At 36.3% G+C, this 20,099-nt stretch overlaps 2 protein-coding genes across 8 annotated transcripts in view; one reads left to right on the top strand and one right to left on the bottom strand.

Moving 5' to 3' along the window:
• The window catches only part of MFSD6 (major facilitator superfamily domain containing 6), a 105,172-nt gene that overhangs the window by 30,760 nt on the left and 54,313 nt on the right, over positions 1-20,099 (top strand). The gene's annotated exons all lie outside the window — the stretch shown is intronic.
• Positions 1-20,099, bottom strand: part of HIBCH (3-hydroxyisobutyryl-CoA hydrolase) — a 51,627-nt gene that overhangs the window by 26,977 nt on the left and 4,551 nt on the right. For all 3 annotated transcript variants that reach the window (XR_012044377.1, XM_072874708.1, XM_072874709.1), the window contains exons 5-6: positions 19,316-19,396; positions 17,138-17,190 (exon numbers count right to left, since the gene is read on the bottom strand). Coding sequence is in view for 2 of the 3 variants with exons in the window: in XM_072874708.1 (XP_072730809.1) it covers positions 17,138-17,190; positions 19,316-19,396 (134 nt within the window). In the remaining variant the exon portion in view is untranslated. The remainder of the gene's footprint in view (positions 1-17,137; positions 17,191-19,315; positions 19,397-20,099) is intronic.

The raw sequence follows: 20,099 nt of genomic DNA, 5'->3' as shown, positions 1-20,099 counted from the left end.
TCCTTTCCACTGTTTCAGCTTACTTCCTTCCCCCACTGTTAAATTTCCCTTTGCTTAGTCCTCCTATCCATCCAATTTTTCTATTAAAACTAAGATATCTTAAATATCATTGGCCAAAAGAAGTCAGTGTCTAATGAAGGTGTAATAGATTTTTAAGTAACATTTCTGATTGTTTAGATACTAGAAAAATGGCACTTTACACAACTAAGGCTACTACTCTTCACAAACGCCTTCACAGTATTTCATACTTTCCATCAAAAACAGTGGGATTAATACCTGCTTGATACCTGATTAGTACCTAATTAATACCTGATTAATACCTAATTGATACCTGCTTGGACCAGCATTATATATTTGATAGGCTTTTAAGGAGAGAGTAGAACATCTTTTCATTTCACTTATCTACAGAGCTCTTTGGGTGGTTTTTATGTTAAAATTTTTAAAATTTATCTCAATTTAACAAAAACTACATCCATTTCCTCATACCATTCTCATGCATTCTTCCCTGGTCTCTCTTGAAATTCTGCCCAGCAAGAAAATAATTTTCACTGCTTATTCCATTAGGGTGATACATGACTGCATTTGAAAATATCTTCAAGTTTTTTCTGTAAAATGAGTATCTGCCAGTCTCGAGCTTTAATACAGATGTATGAAGTTTTTAAGATTCCAGTCTAATTTCCTGAGAAATGGACACTAAGATAACTGGTTATCGTACTTGATTTTTTTTATATCCAGAGACTAAGCCAAATCTATACGCATGAAGTACTTGTGAATCAAGGCAGCAAATGGGATTTGAGCAATTATCTGAATCTTATTTGCATAGGGTACAATCTTATGTCTCATCCCTTATCTGTCCTTCAGCCCTTTCACTTGAGGACTGGTCAGAGGCTGTTGATCTCATCTGAGCAGCAGCAAGGGCAATGGCTCTGTATTTAGTTCTCTTGCAAATGCAAAGCTACATGTAAAGCTACATTCACTCCTAAAACAGCTCTAGAATTCTTAAATGAAATGGAAATGTGACTTCATCACTTCCAACTTTTTTTTATATCATAACAGCATATTTTCACTGCATTGGGTAAAGTCTTTCCTACAGCAAGAGAAAGCACAACATTTCTGCTGTTATTTTTATGCATGTTCAGCAATAATTATGACCTTTTTATAAAGATAACAAAATTAAAATAAAATCATGCCCACTTTGCTCTTTCTAATTCTTAAATTAATTTTTTCTAATCCCATATCTAAGAATCCAAACACTATGTCTCATAAAGCATTTTTTCTGGCTTATTTTCTAGACAATCAGAAGTTTGTATAAGGACTCAAATTTTCAGCTTGAGTAAGTAACAAAGACTAGAGTGTGAACTCCGTGAAGAGAGCTTTTCTTCCAAGCTTGTTCTTTTTTATAGTGATAAAAATAACTATAGAGTTTTAATAATAAAAAGTTGAAAGAGATAATTTTATTTTGAAAGAAGTAATTAAATCAGATTTCACTTTTTCAAGTGCTTAAGCCATAATTGGATTTGTTTTCTAGATAGCCTTCAAGTTTTATAGTGTAGATAAGAGTTTAATTCCAGATGTATATTTAAAAGACTAAAACTATATTTTCTTCTTATCCATTATAAAGAAAATGGTGCAAATACATCCTTATTTCTTTGAAGATAATTTCTAAATAATCCAACATTAAGATAAAATTAGGAGAGAAAAATGAGTTAATGCTTTGAGGGTACAAACCCCAGTAATTTATTAAACTGGTGATCATATGCTTTCGTATGTTTGTTTGCAACTTCCTAAATGGTTATTTTAACACATTCACTGTATGTGTTTAACCTTCTCCATCTAATACAGAGGACAGATGCGTATTAGTTTAACAGTATCCTGTGTAAAGAACGAACTCTTCCAGTCAGAAGTCTAAATGCATTCCTCCTCCATTTCTGGATTTTGTAATTTTTTTTTTTTTCTTAAATTGAACTGAAATCTTACACAGCTAGAGTCCCACTTAGGAGGCCCTTCACACTATTAAAATACCTGCAGTTGGGCTGTGTTCACTTCACCAAACAGTCCCAGCATTTATACATATAAGTCTTGATGCTATAATGTCTTTATTAAAATACACTATCCTGCACTGTCAGAGTCCTACCTTTCATGATCTTCAAATATATACTAAAGCTAATGTCTTCCTTCAGACTTTTCCAAGATAACAGATTCCTATGGTGAATCAGGCTTGTTTTTTGATCTAGATAGTTTATCTTAATACTGGCATGAAACTTTTTTTTTTCACTGACAGCTGAATGTTTGAATTTTGTAAACGATACTTAAAGAATAAGACTAGAAATTAAGGAGTTAAGAAATTAACAAGCAATCAATTTAAACCATCTTTCTGTAGGGTTTATATATGAATTAATCAAAAACATAGATAAGAGCAGAAATGGTGGTCTGACAATGTATTACTGGAGATAGATTTGCTATGAAGGTGTTTGGTTACAAATTACAGATTTATTACTACATGTATATTAAGATATTAATCTTAAAAACAGTGTGTTACAACTCGACTGTTAGACTCAGCACACCTCAAGGAGGCACATAATATTATAGGCAGTTCAGTCTGAATTCATCAATAAGCTTCTGAAAAAGCCAGTAGAGTATCTGAATTTTACTTCCTATACACAGGATTTCCTACTCAATGCCATATTTCAAAAGTCATTATGTGACTGCGTATAGAAAATTTATCACTGATTTCCATTTTTTTTCTCATGATGAATACAGAATCTTATTAAAAGTATTTTTCTAATGAAAAACAAAGTGCAAATTACTGAGAGATGGAGAAATGGAATACAGCTACTATAAATCTTAAAAGTTAAGTTGTAGCCGGGAGGCTGTATTATCTTAAATTGAGAATGACCCATATTAGTAAATCAGAGCGCTCATCACATCTAGGGAAGTTATTAAGAAATTGAGGGCCACCACAACAGAGAACCATACCAGAGAGCAAAATAAATATGCCCTTCCTGAATGACATACGTAAACATCTGTTAACATACAGAAAAGTAGATCTGTGTCACAGCAAAATCATAAGTCACACTTGTCTATTTACTAAATAACCTAACTCAGACTGTGAAGGAATCACTGCCTAGGAAAGCATAAGCGACAGAATAAAAGAAATACAAACAGAAAAGGCCTTCAGGAATGTTGCTCGTATGACCTTTACTAGGCTGATAAAGAATTTTTAGCTGTTCAGGCAAACAATTTTATGATAATACCAGTATTAATATTGTCTGTAGAGAAAGTCCTGTTGTAACAGTTCACATCCGATGATTACACTCATTTTTAACTGCATGAGAATACAGTTCCTGATAGGGTTAGAACCACAAAAGAAACATGGCAATCAACAAACAAACTGAGCATAACACAACAAAGGGCAAATATATCTGAATACAGATGTGTAAAAATAGCCAAGGTGCAGCAAAAATGTTTTCAAAAGCATTAGTTGGCAAACTAATCGAGTGGAATTGATTCAGGAAGCAGCAGGAGCTTATAGCTATGTTTGATCAAAAATCACTGATGTAAGAGCATTACCCGCTGCATCCAGACACAGCAAACCTTAAAGTGAATCAAAATTAATCTTTGTTCATCATTAATGTTATGGACCATTGCAAAGAGTATTACCCATTTTTATCTCTAGATACTAACAGACAAGATGACTTAGTGAACCAGAGCGACGCAGCATAACAGATCAATCTGGACTAAGAATATCACTTTCTTTGGTTGGTGATATATAAATCAACTTTACACAAGTATTTAAAAAATATAATTGAAACCAGTGCTTTTTGTGAACTTTTCAATCATTTAGTGTGGTATTTTAAAACATATGATATTAATGTAATATAATTTAAATATAAAATATTAATTTCCACATACTGATTATGTACTAGAGATTCTCAGCCCAAATTTCTACAGACATACAGAAGCGCAATGAGCTGACTGGAGATATATTATCTGTAATAATATCTGATGTTTCACTCTTAAGTATTTTCCTTACAGCCTAGTGCCAAAAATGCAAGAAAGCTTGTGCTATGATTAATGACCAATATTTGATGAATACTCTGATGCTTTGTGGCACAAACCAGTGACACAGCCCATTCTAGCCCTCTGTTTTCAAAAGTATACTTGTATCTTCACCATAGATTCAAACATAATATTAAAAAAAAACAATTTCTGAGTATCCGATATGATGAACTACCAGCATTACTTGTTCTCCTGAGCCCTAATTATTTAAACAAATTTGATCCAACTACATTAATAGTAATCATTTATGTCAGGTTCTTCTTACAGCAGAACTTGGAAAAAAATACATAGGTCATTCTGTGCACCAATGCTGCTACAATGAGTGTCCTTTATCAACAGACTTTAGGTTGAATTTTTAAAAGCCCTGTTTTGATTTTTCTACTACCAGACAAAACTTATCAATTATTTCAAACCATTTTTATTAGGGTAGTTATCTGCAACAGCCATATTTTTTCCCCTGCATAATCTGCAGGGACTGATCCGGTCTTCTGGTGGTGAGCACCCATACTAGTGTTGTGATCCCATGTGGTGGACCATACAGAAGCCATGGTGGCAGTTAAACGCGTGCCTCCGCCGCAGAGACTGAGTGCCTGCAGTTTCATGTCCTCCCTTTCCATGTATGTTGGCTTCTCTAAGGCAAAAAGCTGCAGGTTGAACAGTTTGGTCTCATGGCTCAGTCTGGCCTACAGACACTGCGGCTCAACAACCATGACACAGTCATAAAAACTTCTACCAAGAATTGCTTCTGATTACTCAGAATTTTCTGAAATAACTTATTTCCAGAATTAATAATGTTTTCCTTGTTTCTTTTTTGCTACTGTATCTTACTTTCTAAGACTCACATTTAGTAAGCCTACAAAACCTCCTGGCAACAAGTCACCTACATCTGTTAAAAAATACTCTTTCATGTCAGAGGAAGCAGAACTTTTTATGGACACAAAGACTTCTCCTGCAACAGAAAGAAAAGAGAAGATGTAAGAGGACTTAGATCTGAAAAGCCTGTAGCAAAAGTAATTAATTACTAGCCAGTGAAACTTTTTCTAATGTTAAATTTGAAAGCATTCTTTTTTCCCCAAGGTTGTTCCCCAGCATTTCCCTATACATAACTGGCCATGTATGTATCAGAAACAGCGTGGCCAGCAGGACTAGGGCGGTGATCGTCCCCCTGTACTCGGTACTGGTGAGGCCGCACCTCGAATACTGTGTTCAGTTTTGGGCCCCTCACTACAAGAGAGACATTGAGGGGCTGGAGGGTGTCCAGAGAAGGGCAACGAAGCTGGTGAAGGGTCTGGAGCACAAGGCTGATGGGGAGCGGCTGAGGGAACTGGGGTTGTTCAGCCTGGAGAAAAGGAGGCTGAGGGGAGACCTTCTTGCTCTCTACAACTACCTGAAAGGAGGTTGTAGAGAGGTGGGGGTCGGTCTCTTCTCCCAGGTAACAAGTGATAGGACAAGAGGAGATGGCCTCAAGTTGCACCAGGGGAGATTTAGACTGGATATTAGGAAAAATTTCTTCACTGAAAGGGTTGTCAAGCATTGGAACAGGCTGCCCAGGGAAGTGGTTGAGTCACCATCCCTGGAAGTATTTAAAAGACGTTTGGATGAGATGCTTAGTGACATGGTTTAGTGGTGGACTTGGCAGTGTTAGGTTAACAGTTGGACTTGATGATCTTAAAGGTCTTTTCCAACCCAAATGATCATATGATTCTATGTTCAGAAAAGGATAGTAAGTGTGGGGTTTTTTATTATTTCTAAAATTCTGGAAGACAAGCTCTGTCCCTTTTTCCCTCTCTATCACCTAAAAATGTAGCTACTGCAAGAAAACTGTATGTCCAACTCGCCACATCTTAATGTCTGAAGGGAAAGCGGGCAAGTGGGAGGGAACCCATTTCAGCAACTTGCATCAATGCATAACTAAGCTTTTAGTTTTTTTCTTAAAACTCAAGAAACAATTCTTGAAGACCAGCATATGCAACAGAACTTTATTTAAACAGGGACACAGTTATTTGGGATGACAGGATTGAATTGAGGGGATTTTGTAATGACGTTCTATTTCTCAGGAAAAAATGCTTTAAAAGTATAAGACAGATTAATGCAAGGAGAAAATGAGCATCAAATTATTCTGGAAGTGAGAAAAATTAGCAGAAATATGAAAGGATGGAGAAGCAGGCAAAGATAATTCTCTTCAGAACTCTTGTCCTTGATCTATTATAAAGGGAAGGAGAGGGAAATAATGAGATAACTCCCAATATGAGTCTAGGCATCTACATAAAGGCCTAGAATTAGAGAAATATAGTGGAACTTTTAGGAAGAAAGAGTCTAGTGTTAAATGGAAACAACAAATCTGTGCAGAAGCCTGCAAAAATCTCTGCAATGACAGTCAACAGTGCAGGGGTAGGAAAGCTTTCCATGAAGCCACAAATAAAACCTCCTTTAAACATATGCAGGTTTCAGAAAAAAAAAATGTAGAAAGTACAGCTTAAAACTTCAACTTTAGTCTCAGAGTAGACAAGTGATGTTTTCTTTATGATGTGATCTATATGTCATTATATTGTGCAGGAAGGCAAACACTCTGTCATTCTAAAATACAAAGTGCAGTACGACTGTATAATTCCAACATCTGTACAAGGTACATTCAGGAAGGCTGCCTTTCTTTTCTGAGTGTAAAATAGTGGCATCCATTCCTTTTCATAGTGTACATTAAACAACCCAGTCATTGTAGATTTGGGAGAGGGAGAGGAGTTTTACTTATTGCACCACTACTGACCCGTAATTTAAAATACTTGTTTTCAAGTCAGTGCTTTACAATAAGGCCTTTGGGGAATAACATCACATGCAAATCGTTGAACATTCAGTGGTTATTTTTTGTTGATGTCAAGAGCTGCTGATATTATAGTCCGATTAGCTACAAAATGAAGTGCGCCATTTGTCCCTAGGATCATACACAGGAGCTTAGCAGGCAGACCAACGTGCCAGATGGTAAATATACTGCAATATCAGCAAAGAGTGAATCCTTTCTTAGTGTTGCCTCAGCATTGTTTTCAACATCCTATATTACAAAAGCTGTGTGGTACACAAGTCAATCTCACAAAGATTTGTTTCAAAGTACAACAAATAACTACTTGCAAAATCGGTATTCTATTTTACAGTAAAAGCTGACTTCAGCTTTGAAGCACTGGCAACAAAACAGGCCACGAGCTTCTATGTGGTACACATGCATGAATTTCCAGAGGGAGGGAGAGAAGGAGAGAGGAAGAGAGAGAACTGGAAAGCAGCTTATCTAGGTTTAGTATGACAATTACTTTTACTTCAGGGCAGATTTTAGAGCATAAATTAAAACAAAACCAAAGATGTTCAAGTTTCAGAGCATGATGACTGACAAGAGGCATGACATAGTTATAAAAAGGAAGAAAAAGAAGGATCAGGAGAAGTCCCAAGAAGCACTGACATTTCTAAGTTCCAGTTTCCTAGCTGTAAAAAAGGGTTAAAGGGGTAATAAGGTCCATTACAGTATAGAAGAGCTGTGCTATGTAAAATAATATTTTTTATGAACTTTTATATGCTGCAGTTAGTCACCCAAAGCACAATATTTATATTAATAACTAATAAGCAGAATTTATTATAGTTTGCAATAAATTTGCACCACACATTAAACAACAAATGAATGGCTGTTTGGTCTGTGAGCAATATCCACCTGTGCACTTCATGAATGCACATTCCTCTAGTTAAAAACTGTATCACAAGTGGGCAAAAAATGTGAGATTTTACAGATATGGTTAATTCTAATATTTCCTAGTTTTTGAATGTTAGCCTCAAATGCTGCTATCTACACCTCTGTATAAAAGCTAAAGCTATATGCACACAACTTATATGAATACTTCCTAAAAGCAAATAAAAAAAAACAGATGGAAAGACATATTACAATGTGGAGGAAAATGGGGAGCTTCCCCCCCGCCCCATTGTAGTTTATATGCCTGAGGAATACGAGAAGACACTTAACTTAAACATTTACATAGCAGCTGCAATTGTTGCAGCCTATAATATTTGTCTGGCTTCTTTTTCTGCGGATTCTCTATTAACAGCTCATAGTTCAAGTGAGATCATGACGAAGTAAAGCAGTTGGTTGTCTTTACACTTCCCACATTCCTCTTTCAGGCTTCAGTCACTTCAGCTAAACATATTGAAATGCCAATATTCAATGGTTTACAAGATTTTAACTTTGGTTTCAGATATAGGCTCAGAACTTTTACTTAAATACTTTTTATGGAAAAGAACAGGCAAACATCAGGTGTTATGTTCACAATGATTTTGTTTCACTAGTCTGCAAGATAGCAATGCCAGGCAAGTTGATCAGAAGGAAAGACTGTCTGCGTAGATGTCCATGCCCACAAATGGCACAGAGAGCAAAGGCAGACCCTTCTCTTCTACTTCTACATCACTGGGAACTGGTTTTGGTAGTGGGCAGATTCAGGCTGTGGACCACTGAATCTTTGAGACGTTCCCTCCCTTTCCTCCTCCCACCTACTGCAGCAGTCCAGCTAGTTGTAACTCAGATGCTAACTCATGAAGCCTAGGAATAAAGAATTTTATTTGTGTTTATCTGCAGCAGTAAGAAAGGTGTGTTTTTCCTTATGCTGCTTTTTGTCCTGACTACAGAACACCAAGCAATCAAAAAACCAAATAATTCCATTTTACAAATACATAATTTAAATTCAATGTTGATGTTCACTTTTTAAAATGTATTTCAGAAGAAACAAGGAGCAATGTTACATGCAGACGTATGCCAGAAATTTTACGTATATGTTGCTAGTGAAAGGAACATTCCTAAAGAGTTACAGCCACACAATCTGGAGAAAAATGGGACAGGATAAGGACAGCTATTGCTCAACTCCAGCTCCTTTGTGTACTGGAATTCTACTGACTAAAATGTATAAAATACAAGCTGCTTATGACATTGCTACCAATTTACTTGATAAGAAATATTAATGTAATAAGAACTGTTGACCAAATCCTGCTAAAGTGTAAGTTCAGACGTTTGAAACTATATTGGTAGAATCCCCATGGTACCTATAGCAAGCCTCTAACAACATTGTTCAAGAAAACATGATATTAATTTATCTGTTGGAAAGTGTTTACTGTAAATTACATTTCTAGTCTCAGTAAACTCTTTTAAACTTGTACTGTATATCTAAGTCCTCATTTTCTTTGATGAATGTGGTCCAGATCTGTCAGAGGACTCATATATAGGCAATATGTTACATAAGGTAATACACAGATACTCTAATAAATAACCAATATATTAAGTAAATAAAATACTGTAGGAACATCTTCCCCTCAATAACATTTCAATTTAAGTAGTTTAGAAAAATGCAAGATGCAGCTGATATTTTGAATATTGCATTGGAAAACTTTGTATATGTTTTTTTTCTGTTAAAATAAGCTTTAGAAAAAAATGTTACATCTTAAATTACATGCAAGCAGTGCAAAGTGTAAAAATAATCCTAAAAATACTCCTGAAAATTGACTTCACCTCTCCTTGTAAGAAATTCCTTTATATTAGGAACTGGTCTTCTTTTCACATAATTCTTCATATTTCTGTGATTGAGAATGATTTCTATTAGAAATACCGATTCCTGAAAAAAGACAACAACTTCATATGATACCTTTGGAGCAAACTCCTCCACAGCTTTTGGCTATTTATTTCATGCAAGAACCTCAAACAGCTAAGAAATAAGCAAATATGTTCTTTTCCATACTGGGCAACTATGGGAAGTAGGCCAATTCCTATTGTGACATGCCAACATGTATTTTTTGGCAGCAAACATCCCTAAACACACACAAGAGCCCAGGGGACTATTTTTTTTTAAACTGTTTTCAAAAACTGCTGATTGATTTCACTAGCACTTGCAGTTAATCTAATATTTTGCATGTCAGGCATTTACTTTTGCCTACTGAAGAACTTTGCTACTAAGAAAAATTACACATCTGATGTAAATCTCTACCAAGTCTATCCCCATAGGTCTCAGAACATTTTTATAAAGAGTTAACATTGGAAATATACAAAGCATTACAGAACAAACTTTTATAATTATAAAACCTTTTCAGAATGTTGTGAGGTAAAATTTCACAAATATGCCAGGCTAAAATTGAAATAAAACACTGCAAGCTCCCTCCAGAAAATTATTAATTAAAATTTTGACAAGTCTTTATTGATTAAAGCAGAGTAAAAGCTTATAAGAGAAGTGTTCCACTTTTTCCTGAAGAAAGTCAAAAAGTCATCCTTCCCCAAAAGTCAAATTCTTCTTAAACCCTTACTAAGACAAATGGACTTCACATGATGCAACAGAGAATAATTATAGAGGAAAGATGCAAACTTCAACTAAGCAAATTTCTGCCTTAAAGACCTACATATCAGGTCCTGAGATCTGACTTACAAGGAAAGTCAGACTCCTCTAACAATGTCAGCCTCTGGAATCTTTTGCTGAAAATGCAGTGGTACTAACACAGAAAAGAAGGAAAGCTAAATATTAGGTACTCAGTTCACTCTTCTACTGCAACTTAAAAAGACGCAGTAAGTCTGAATCTGTAGTCCAGAAGGGAAGCACAGTCAGATGCACAACAGAAGGAATATTTCCAAACCATAGAGTAGGGTCAGGAATTTGGCTGCATCTGTTTCTCTGGAACCCCTACATAATCCCCTGATTAAAATGATGTTGTCACTCAGTAAGTGGCATGCTGAAAAAGCTTCATGTTTTGAACCGTGATGTTTTTGATGCTTCCCCGTACACAGCATAGTTTCCTCTCATGAACAAACTAAGGAAACATAGCCTAGATGATATCGCTATGAAATGGAGGGCACAATCATCTGAAACTATATTAAAAGTTACCAGCAGTTTGCAATCAAACTGGGAGGGCACCCTAGATGAGGTCATACAGAAGCCAATCATTAATGAAGTTTCATTTGATATTTTCATTATCTGCTTGGATGATTAAATAACGAGGATTTCTATAATTTACAGATTACTTTTTGGGAAGGCGAACACTTTGAAGGGCAAGATCAGAATTCAAAAGCGTCTCACTTTGGAGATCAGATAGAAACTAATGAAATGAAAATAACTACACTTAAGAAAGCAAAATCAAATGCAGAGATTACAAGTATGTTTTCTACGGAACAAATGCCTAGGCATTTTTCAGAGGTTTATAGCAACCATGAACTTAATACAAATAATAATGCAATGCTGTTGCAAAAAGAACTACTGAAGGTATCACACTACAGCAGTCTCTACCAGCAGGCACCAAAGGGCTGAAGCGTACCCACTCAGCCTAGATTCAATACACCCAGGAAGCCTCATGAGCTTCATGTGGTGGAGCTATAAAAGGCAATGCCAGCTGCTAGGGTACTCCAGTTTCTTGAAGGAGGAAATTAGTACTATTTTTTTTTTCTTTGTAGTCTTTGAGGAAAAGGGTAGCTCCACAAGACAGACTCTTTGACAAACAAGTTCTGTTCAAGAATTTAAAAATTGGTAAAAGGTAAGCAATAAAGAAATGTACTGTGATGGAAGTTTATGTTATGCAAGGAGAAAAGAGGTTAGAGCGACAGCTCTAAGAATAACTAGAAGTAGTGGCCTCCTAGCACCTGATGCTTTGAGGGGCTGCTATTTACATGAGCTATTTGTGACAGAATATCTGTGTAATATATGGGGGATAATTATTCTGCTCTACTTGGTGCTGATGAGTCCTCCAGCTGAAATATTGTCTGATCTCTGGTAATGAACTGTAAAGTACACAAACTGGAGAGATTCCAGAGGATTGCAAGAAGACCAAGAGACTTAACCTATAGTAAAGGCTGAATAACTATCCTTATCCCTATTAAAGAGAGATGGCTGGGAGCAAGGAATGCAAGTATCTCAAAATGGTCTTAGAGAGCTGTGACTAAGACAGGAGTATATTGATTTCACATACTAAAGACTTAAATTAGACACTAGGGAATCTTAATTTGAAAGAATAACTAAGCACTCAGGTGGGATATCTAGAAAAAACAGAATTCCTGCTGTTGGAGAGTTCTGAATGCATTAGGCGAAAATCTGCTAAGCAATTGTCTAGCTATATTTAACCCTACTTCAAGGGCAAAAGAATAATCCTGAGGCTCCTCTCAGCTCTATACTTCTGTATAGTCTAACGCTTAACATATTTGGCATTACTACCTGAGTGACTACACAGACTCAAACAGTACTTTAAAAATTCTACTCTCTAATAGTCACCCTAAAGATACTCTATGTAAGTAACTTAGATGTAGACTCTCAGCTTAAGTAAAAGCCCTTGCCTAAAAAACTGTACTGCTAGGTGTGTTGACAAAACTAGTGGAAAGCACCTCATGAACCTAAAGACCCAATTAACAAATTAACAGGTTGTTTTCTCATATTGCAGTCTGTATACCTGAGGTCCTTCTCTCCTGGGGAGAGAATAAAGCAGTCGGTACTGCATACTGTTATCACTCTCACAAACTGGGCCCTAGAATCCAAGGGAGTCAGGAATGGAAATAAGGTTGGGTGACCTTTATCTCTTTAAATTGTGAGCTATATTAAAGTTCCAACTTCCTATTACTCTCCCTAAACATGAAGATTAGAAAATAAGATTCTCAGAATAACTCAAAGTACAGGGCTTTGCAAAGGATTTAAGAGAGCTGGCAACTCTACCAAACTCCATTTCTGTACTGAAAATGTTGCACGTTACCATATAGCTTAAAATCTACTTGCCCCACAGGAAGATGTTTTCTCATTCTAAAACTCAAAGCATTAATTGTTAAAGCAAGAAGCGTAACATGATGGCATAACCTTTATCAATCTGTAACTTGCTAAAATAAACTTAGCAAATACACTGTGTAAGAGGTCAGACTAAAGGATTAAATCCTGTATTTAATTGTCCAAAGCTAAGAACTCCTATGTTTGAGCAACAGTCTTTACTCATCAGTTAAAAAAAAAAAAAATTTTAGGGCCTATTTTGGCCTTATTAACAATTAAATACATAAGCATTCAATAATATTAGATGATAGGCCTGAAACAAAGCACAAAATTCAACTGTGAAACTGATTGCCACAGGCCTTTCTGAAGACCAAGCCTACTTAATGTCAAAAAATACTAGATGAATAGAGAGGTGAGTATGATTACTGATGGTTATTTAGCACTGTGGTTCTGAAATAAAGCCTAGCTCAGGAAGTTTCTAAATCATGCATGCTCTAGAATACGATGCTAAGGAAGAGGGTACTTTGTACAAGTTGTCACAGATTCCTCCCTAAACTAAAAGCAATGGCCTTTGGCTCCAGGAAATGATGTACTTCTGCTTTGGCAATATGCCACTAAAGTTTTAAGTACGCTTTACATGAAGTTAGCCCAGTGACCTAGACCACATTCATTAACTTCCAAAGTCTATGCCCTGTATTTCTTCTTTTTGTTGTTGTCAAATATTCACCTTGAATTCTAAGCCAAATCATCTGAAAGCCACCACTCAAATTCTGTCTAGTGTACTTTATTTGGCTCTGAAACATGTTTAAAATACATTTTTATTAATCCTTTTAGTCTGTTAGAGCATCTGACACTGTAATATACTTTGTACTAAAGCCCTATTTAAAACCATAGATTTAGACTGAGCTTATAAAGCACACTTTTGTTCATCTCTAAAGAACACAGGAAAAGATTGGGACTCTTCTAGAATGAAGAAGCCCAAGTTTAGGACCTCATTTACAGACAATAATATTGTTTTAAAAAAGTATGTTTAAATATTCTGCATTTCTTGTCTAGTGCTCAGGTATTTAATTTCAAGGAAATAAAAATCTATGGATGTAAGTCTACTAAAATAATTTGAATAGTAGTTTTTAGCAACATGAGAATATGTGCCCAGCGTGCCCTTCAACAGCATACGCGCTTTAGCAGTAAATGTGGTATTCATAACTTGTTTCACTATTTTTTAGTAAAATGCAGTCATCTTTGCTTCATCAAACATACTTGTCACTTGAACCTACTGCTCTGAATAAGTACAAAAAGATGAAAAGATACATTTATATTGAATATCAATTTTTGATGAACTACAGGAGTACAGGCAAGAAGGTGCAGAAAGCAAGCTCCACAGCCCCATCTGTTGGGTAATTAAGCTCTGAAGAAAGCCATCTACCAGCCTCTAGCCAACAATGCTGAAGTGGAACTATTTCAATTTTTTGATACAATTCCAAGTTTTACCATCACAAATCTGGTATCTGTGCATCAGTAGCAGCTTTTACTACCTAAGCACATAATAACTGAGTTTCTCATACGCTGTGTGATTTTCTTATTTAGAACAAGAGACCACTCCATGTGCGTAGTGCTTCTTTTTTGAGCAAAGTCAAGATTGACTTGCTTCCATTCTCATTCATGGATAAATAGTCTATAGTGAAATTGCAGTGTTTAAGAGGTGTCCCTTGATTTTTTTAAGCCCAAGCTTAAAAATCCCAAGCTTTTAAGCCCCAGCCACTTGCTTCGAAAGCCAAGGGCTTGAATGTAAATTTTTTTTAAAGGCATTTACTGTAGTTTGTAAGTGACAAATGTTTCTAGCTCCCACTGACTTGTAGGGACTAAGATAGCCAGATCTTGAGCATATGAAATAGATGAAATATGACCTGATTGTGTCAAAACATAGTTCCTAGCATGTGACTGATTCAAAACAAAGCATCTAATTATACCATGAATAGAGTAACTCCTTCGTATGAATGCAGGTCTAGTGAATAATTACAGTAGGACAGAGTACTTCCATACAGCAAGCAGAACAAGATTACAGTATGGCCATGACAAGTTCAAGGGCTCTTCTAGAGGTTTTAAACTATAAAATCCCACTGCAGTGAACCTATTTGTACCACAATAGAAAACAGCTGCTGCAAGCCTTAAATTTGGTTAAGGTCAGTTGTGATGGGGCTCCCAGTGCTGAAAATGGTGAGAGAAGAGGGTGGGGGAAAGATGGGAGCTAATGCACTTTTCCTATGTAAGCAATGTTCCATTTAGAGGAATCAAAACAAATTTTACAGACAGAGGAGGTGGTTGAAAGGAAAAGCACAGAAGACAACTCAAAACTAACACAAAACATACATACAAAAATTAATCAGTGTTGAGAAATACTACTTCTGACCTCCTTTGTTAAATTATCAGTAGATACTTCCATGTACTGCCAATGAGAGAGGGGAAGAAAAAAAAGTGTGTTGATGAAAACATGTGCTCCTGTAGGAAGGACATTATCTCAGAGTAAACTGCAGCTGCATTAACAAGTGCAAATTAAATAGTACTCAAGGTTAAAAAAAAAGTTTAAAAGTAGTCTGGAACTTGAGACCTACCTGCTTGTTCCCTTAAGTTAGGTTGCATACTTGCTCAATCGAAATCTAGTCCCCTACCCTCAAATGAAGATAACTGCTACTAGTATCATCAAACTGAGGATAAGCCAGTAAGTTATCATTCAAACTCTTATGGCAGTTAAATTCTGGCAAGGTCCCACTGAAATTTGGGTATCCTACACTAAAATTTGGGTATCCTATACTAATATTTGGGTATCCAACTAAAGTTTCAGACTAACTGCTGTCTTTTAAAAGGTCTTTAAAAAGAAGGGAACTAATAAAGAATCTTAGTAATGTAGGATCATCTGAATCCATTATGCTCTTCCCAGTCAAAAAAAACACCTTTTCTTTCAAAGGACAAAATTCTATTCCTGCTTAGGCCACAATCATAATGAGCAATCTGTAGAACCTCTAAAAAGACATCAGCTGCTGGGCAGTCTTGCTCTTTCATAGCTATCCATGCTATTATTCAAAACTCCATAAAATAAATGGACTCCCTGTCTCTTATCCATAAATTTTCAGGTCTCTTATGTTCAATAAAAAACTTTTTCTGCAAGAGCAGCGACAAGACTCGTTCCCTTTATGCTGGAAACAATTTATGTATACTAGGTCAGGGGGAATGGTTATCTACCTGAGATCTTTGGTAGCAGAGAAGCATAGGGGAAGAGAGCTATCATGCATTTTGATCACAAGCTGAAAAAACCACAACCAAAATAGACAAAATGAAATGTGCAGGAAAGATGGAAAGGGAAGAGTCATGACAGGTAATGGATCGTGTAGTGTTCCAATTTGTGCATCCTGTCTTTGACACACTCAAATTGACTGTACACCTATATCATACTGATGTGCAAGAAAACTATAAATCTAAGTTGGCAGACAATATGGCAGACAGACTTCACTGTCAAACTAATTGTTCAAAATAACTTAAGATTATTGTATTCTACTCCCTGCTATGATGCAAATATATCCAACAGATGTCAAACTGAAGAGAATATCATTTTAGCATGTAGAAAAGCATGGTATTGCCCTTTTAACTACCTACTCATGGTGTTTAGAGCCAACAATTGCTGAAACAATTATTAGCACTGAGTATAACTAGCAATGTGATGGAGTCTTCTCCATGTTGCTTTGGTAATGAGGTGCGGCCTTGGAGGGGTGGGGCGGAATCAGGATCTTATAACTCGTGTTTTAGGAGCACTGCAGAGGTGAGAAAGTAGATGTATTTCCAGATTATTTGTTGGAAAAATACAGAACTCATGAACGTCTGTTAAAGTATAGCTTAGAATGATATTTTTCCAATTTTTCAAAGAGTTGTCCTTTAATTGTATTTTTATATAGTTCTATTTTTTAATACACTTTGAGTGAAAAATTCTTCTCAGGTCTTGTATGATCTACAAACTCACACTTCAGTATTCTGAAAACCTTTGTGAGGGGTGTTTCGTACAGCAACAGGATTCTGCTCTCTTTCTCAACACAATTGCCAGATCCTCAGAGAAAGCAGTTGCACTAGCTATCAAAACAGAAGCACTAGAAGAGCAGCAATCTACCCTGCAAGCGAGAGGGTAGCAATCTACCTACCCCAAGCAAGAGACAAAGGTTCAGATTATTATATTTGTTCTTGAATTGAAGTGTTTGAAATGCCATGTGTGCAATTCATTCAACTCAAGTACAGAATATTACATTACTTTAAAACAAATTATATCAGATATCACACCAAGGTACTTAACTTACCCCTCCCATTGTAATGCCATCGATAAGTGCCACATATGGCTTCTTACAAGTGCCTGTAAGAAATGTAAAAAAAAAAAAGTATGTTTTTTTTTCAAAAGAGTGGACCTATGACTACCTGCATACATGATATACTTCCCCATGTCTTACTTCAGCAAGAGCAACAGAAAATAAATGGTAAATTAAACAGTAAAATACCAACTTATAATGAAGGTACTTCATGTAATTCTTAAGCAATGAAAAGAAACACCAGTTACTGACTTACTGCATTCTGAATGTTGTAAGAGAACATTATACAACCACCAAATGTCAGGTTGATTGCTTTGTGAGTACCTGACTATTTAGCTGCTGGCTACTGGCTACTATAAATAGCTTTGTGGGACATTGGAACACAACAGTTTCCCTTTCACCCCATCTCACAGCCTGGATTAACAGCACAGAGTAGAGTGTGTACCAGCACTCCAGTACTTTACTACAAAGCCAGATGCACTGGTAGGTTTCAGCCAAAATGTGACTATAAACTACTGCAATGCAAACACGTTCTGTCTTGCCAATTCTGTTACATGTTACAATGCTGAATGTGATGCAGGCGGGTCAAGATGATAATGTCCTAAAGTACCACAGTTTTATCTACCAACTTTATCTGTTGGGGCCTTTAGGAGGCATGAAACTAAAGACCTCATGCTTTCAATTACCATTCATGGAAGGATTCAGAAGTTCACTGTGAATGAAACCGCTGCCTCATATGCAGTGTTTTCAGCTCAGACTTAAAGTTCAGTCAGGTTGCCGATACCGGTATCCACTGCAACCATGTTGCTAGCTTTTCTACAGCAACTATAGATCCTTGTTTAAAAAAAGAACTACTTTAAAAGGCAGTTCAATCCTTCAAATTAGTAGTTAGAAAATACAACAGGATTGCATTTTTAACTTTGTTCTTACATGAACATAAAAGCAAATGCACGGGCTCTAGATGCTAGCCTTTGAACTAAATTTCTACAGAAGGATGCCTTTCCAATAGCAAAAGCAGCTATGTGAAAGCAGCTCCCCTGTGTATTTTTAATTTTAATTATTTAAAATACAAGATATAAATAAATCTTTTTGGCAGAAGTCTCAGTCTTAAATGAATCCAGTCATACCAAAGTTATAAAAAAAAATAGGTTTTGTAATTACGTGCATTATAGACATAGAACACCCTAATCATTTAAAAAAAAAACCAAGACTTTTAAAGTATGTACCCTTGCAATATTAGAATAGACTAGAATAGTTAGTTGGAAGGGACCTACAACAATCATCTAGTCCAACTGCCATGGTAATACTAGTTTTTCCCAAGTACGTGAAACCTTAAACTATTTTTCTTGATGAAGGCAAGAAAGGCACATGACAAACATGCTAAAACTGGAAACTCTGTCAAATGAAGTAAAAATACTTTTCAGAAATTACTCTTACTCTAATAACTATGCTCTTCTGTCAACCTAAGTTGATACGTAACACGTTCACCTCCCCTCCTGTAGTGACTAATACTGGATACAATGCTTAAAAACTCAAACTGTATTCAATGAAAGTATGTTTGGAGAAGTTTCTTCTCACCAAAACATTCAACTCCTTGACTTTCACCCTAAAGAATTAATATCCTTTCTTAATATCCTTTACCCTAGTAAACTTTACCCAGTGTCTTTGCTGTCAGTTATTTTAAGACCACATACTCCTAGGTTCTTTGCAATAAACTAAGGCAGTTAACTCCTAGCTTGAGTATTCATTTATGCAGTTTATTTAAATGGAAAGCTTTAACATAATTTCATCTTCTGCTTTCTGACTGAATATTAATGATTTCCATGCATCTATTGTCATCTCAGGTCTTCTTTGAAGTAGAGCAATGACACTTAGTGCAGAACTGCACTGTCTGCATCTAAGACTTATATGTCCATAGCAATGGATAACTACCCAGAACAATGGGATGGGATAAGGTAGCTATCGTAATAGTTTAAACAAACGAAACATTCTGCATGCAAGGTATAAAAATGAGATATGTTACACTACTGGTATTGAAATTGGTAAAAAAAAAATGCTACTTCCACTTTGTTATTGTAGTCTGTTATAGATTAGCAAAGAGAGAAAGTGAATTTACATTCAAAGCCACTATTATGAAAACTGTACTGCTTCAGAATTTGCTATTAAACATACCAATGGCATTGTTCAGGATATATTCTTGTCTGAAGAAATCTTGTGCCAGTCTATCTCCAACTTTTCCTGCATCTGTGATGGCTTAAGAGAAATAAAAATTCTAAAGATAACTATAAGTTTAATAGAAGACATAATAACAAGTAAAAAAATTAACACCACACAATAACAGTTTTTTTCTGTTGTGGTTTAGCCCCAGTTGGCAACTAAACCCCACCCAGCCACTCGCTCACCCTCCCCCCCCCCCAGTGGGATGGGGGAGAGAATTGGAAGAGCAAAAATAAGAAAACTCTTGGGTTGAGATAAGAACAGTTTAATAATTGGGAAAAAGGGGGGGGAGATATATATAAAATTGTAATAATAATAAATTGTAATGAAAAGGAAAACAACCAGAGAGAGAGAGAGAAACAAAACCTGGGGAAAAAAACTCAAGTGATGCAACTGCTCACCACCCACTGACCAATGCCCAGCCCGTCCCCAAGCAGCGATCGCTGCCCCCTGGCCAACTCCCCCAGTTTCTATACTGCGCATGACGCCATATGGTATGGAATAGCCCTTTGGCCAGTTGGGCTGTGCCCACTCCCAGCTTCTTGTGCATCCGGCAGAGCCTGGGAAGCTGAAAAGTCCTTGACTGGTGTAAGCACTGCTTAGCAACAACTAAACCAGCAGTGCATTACCAACAGTATTCTCATCCTAAATCCAAAACACAGCACTGTACCAGCTACTAGGAAGAAAATTAACTCTATCCCAGCCAAAACCAGGACATTTTCCTTCAGCAATCAAACAG

This window comes from Ciconia boyciana, chromosome 10 (genome assembly GCF_034638445.1).
Source record: "Ciconia boyciana chromosome 10, ASM3463844v1, whole genome shotgun sequence".
NCBI lineage: Eukaryota > Metazoa > Chordata > Aves > Ciconiiformes > Ciconiidae > Ciconia > Ciconia boyciana.
This window is presented reverse-complemented; position numbering and strand designations above follow the sequence as displayed.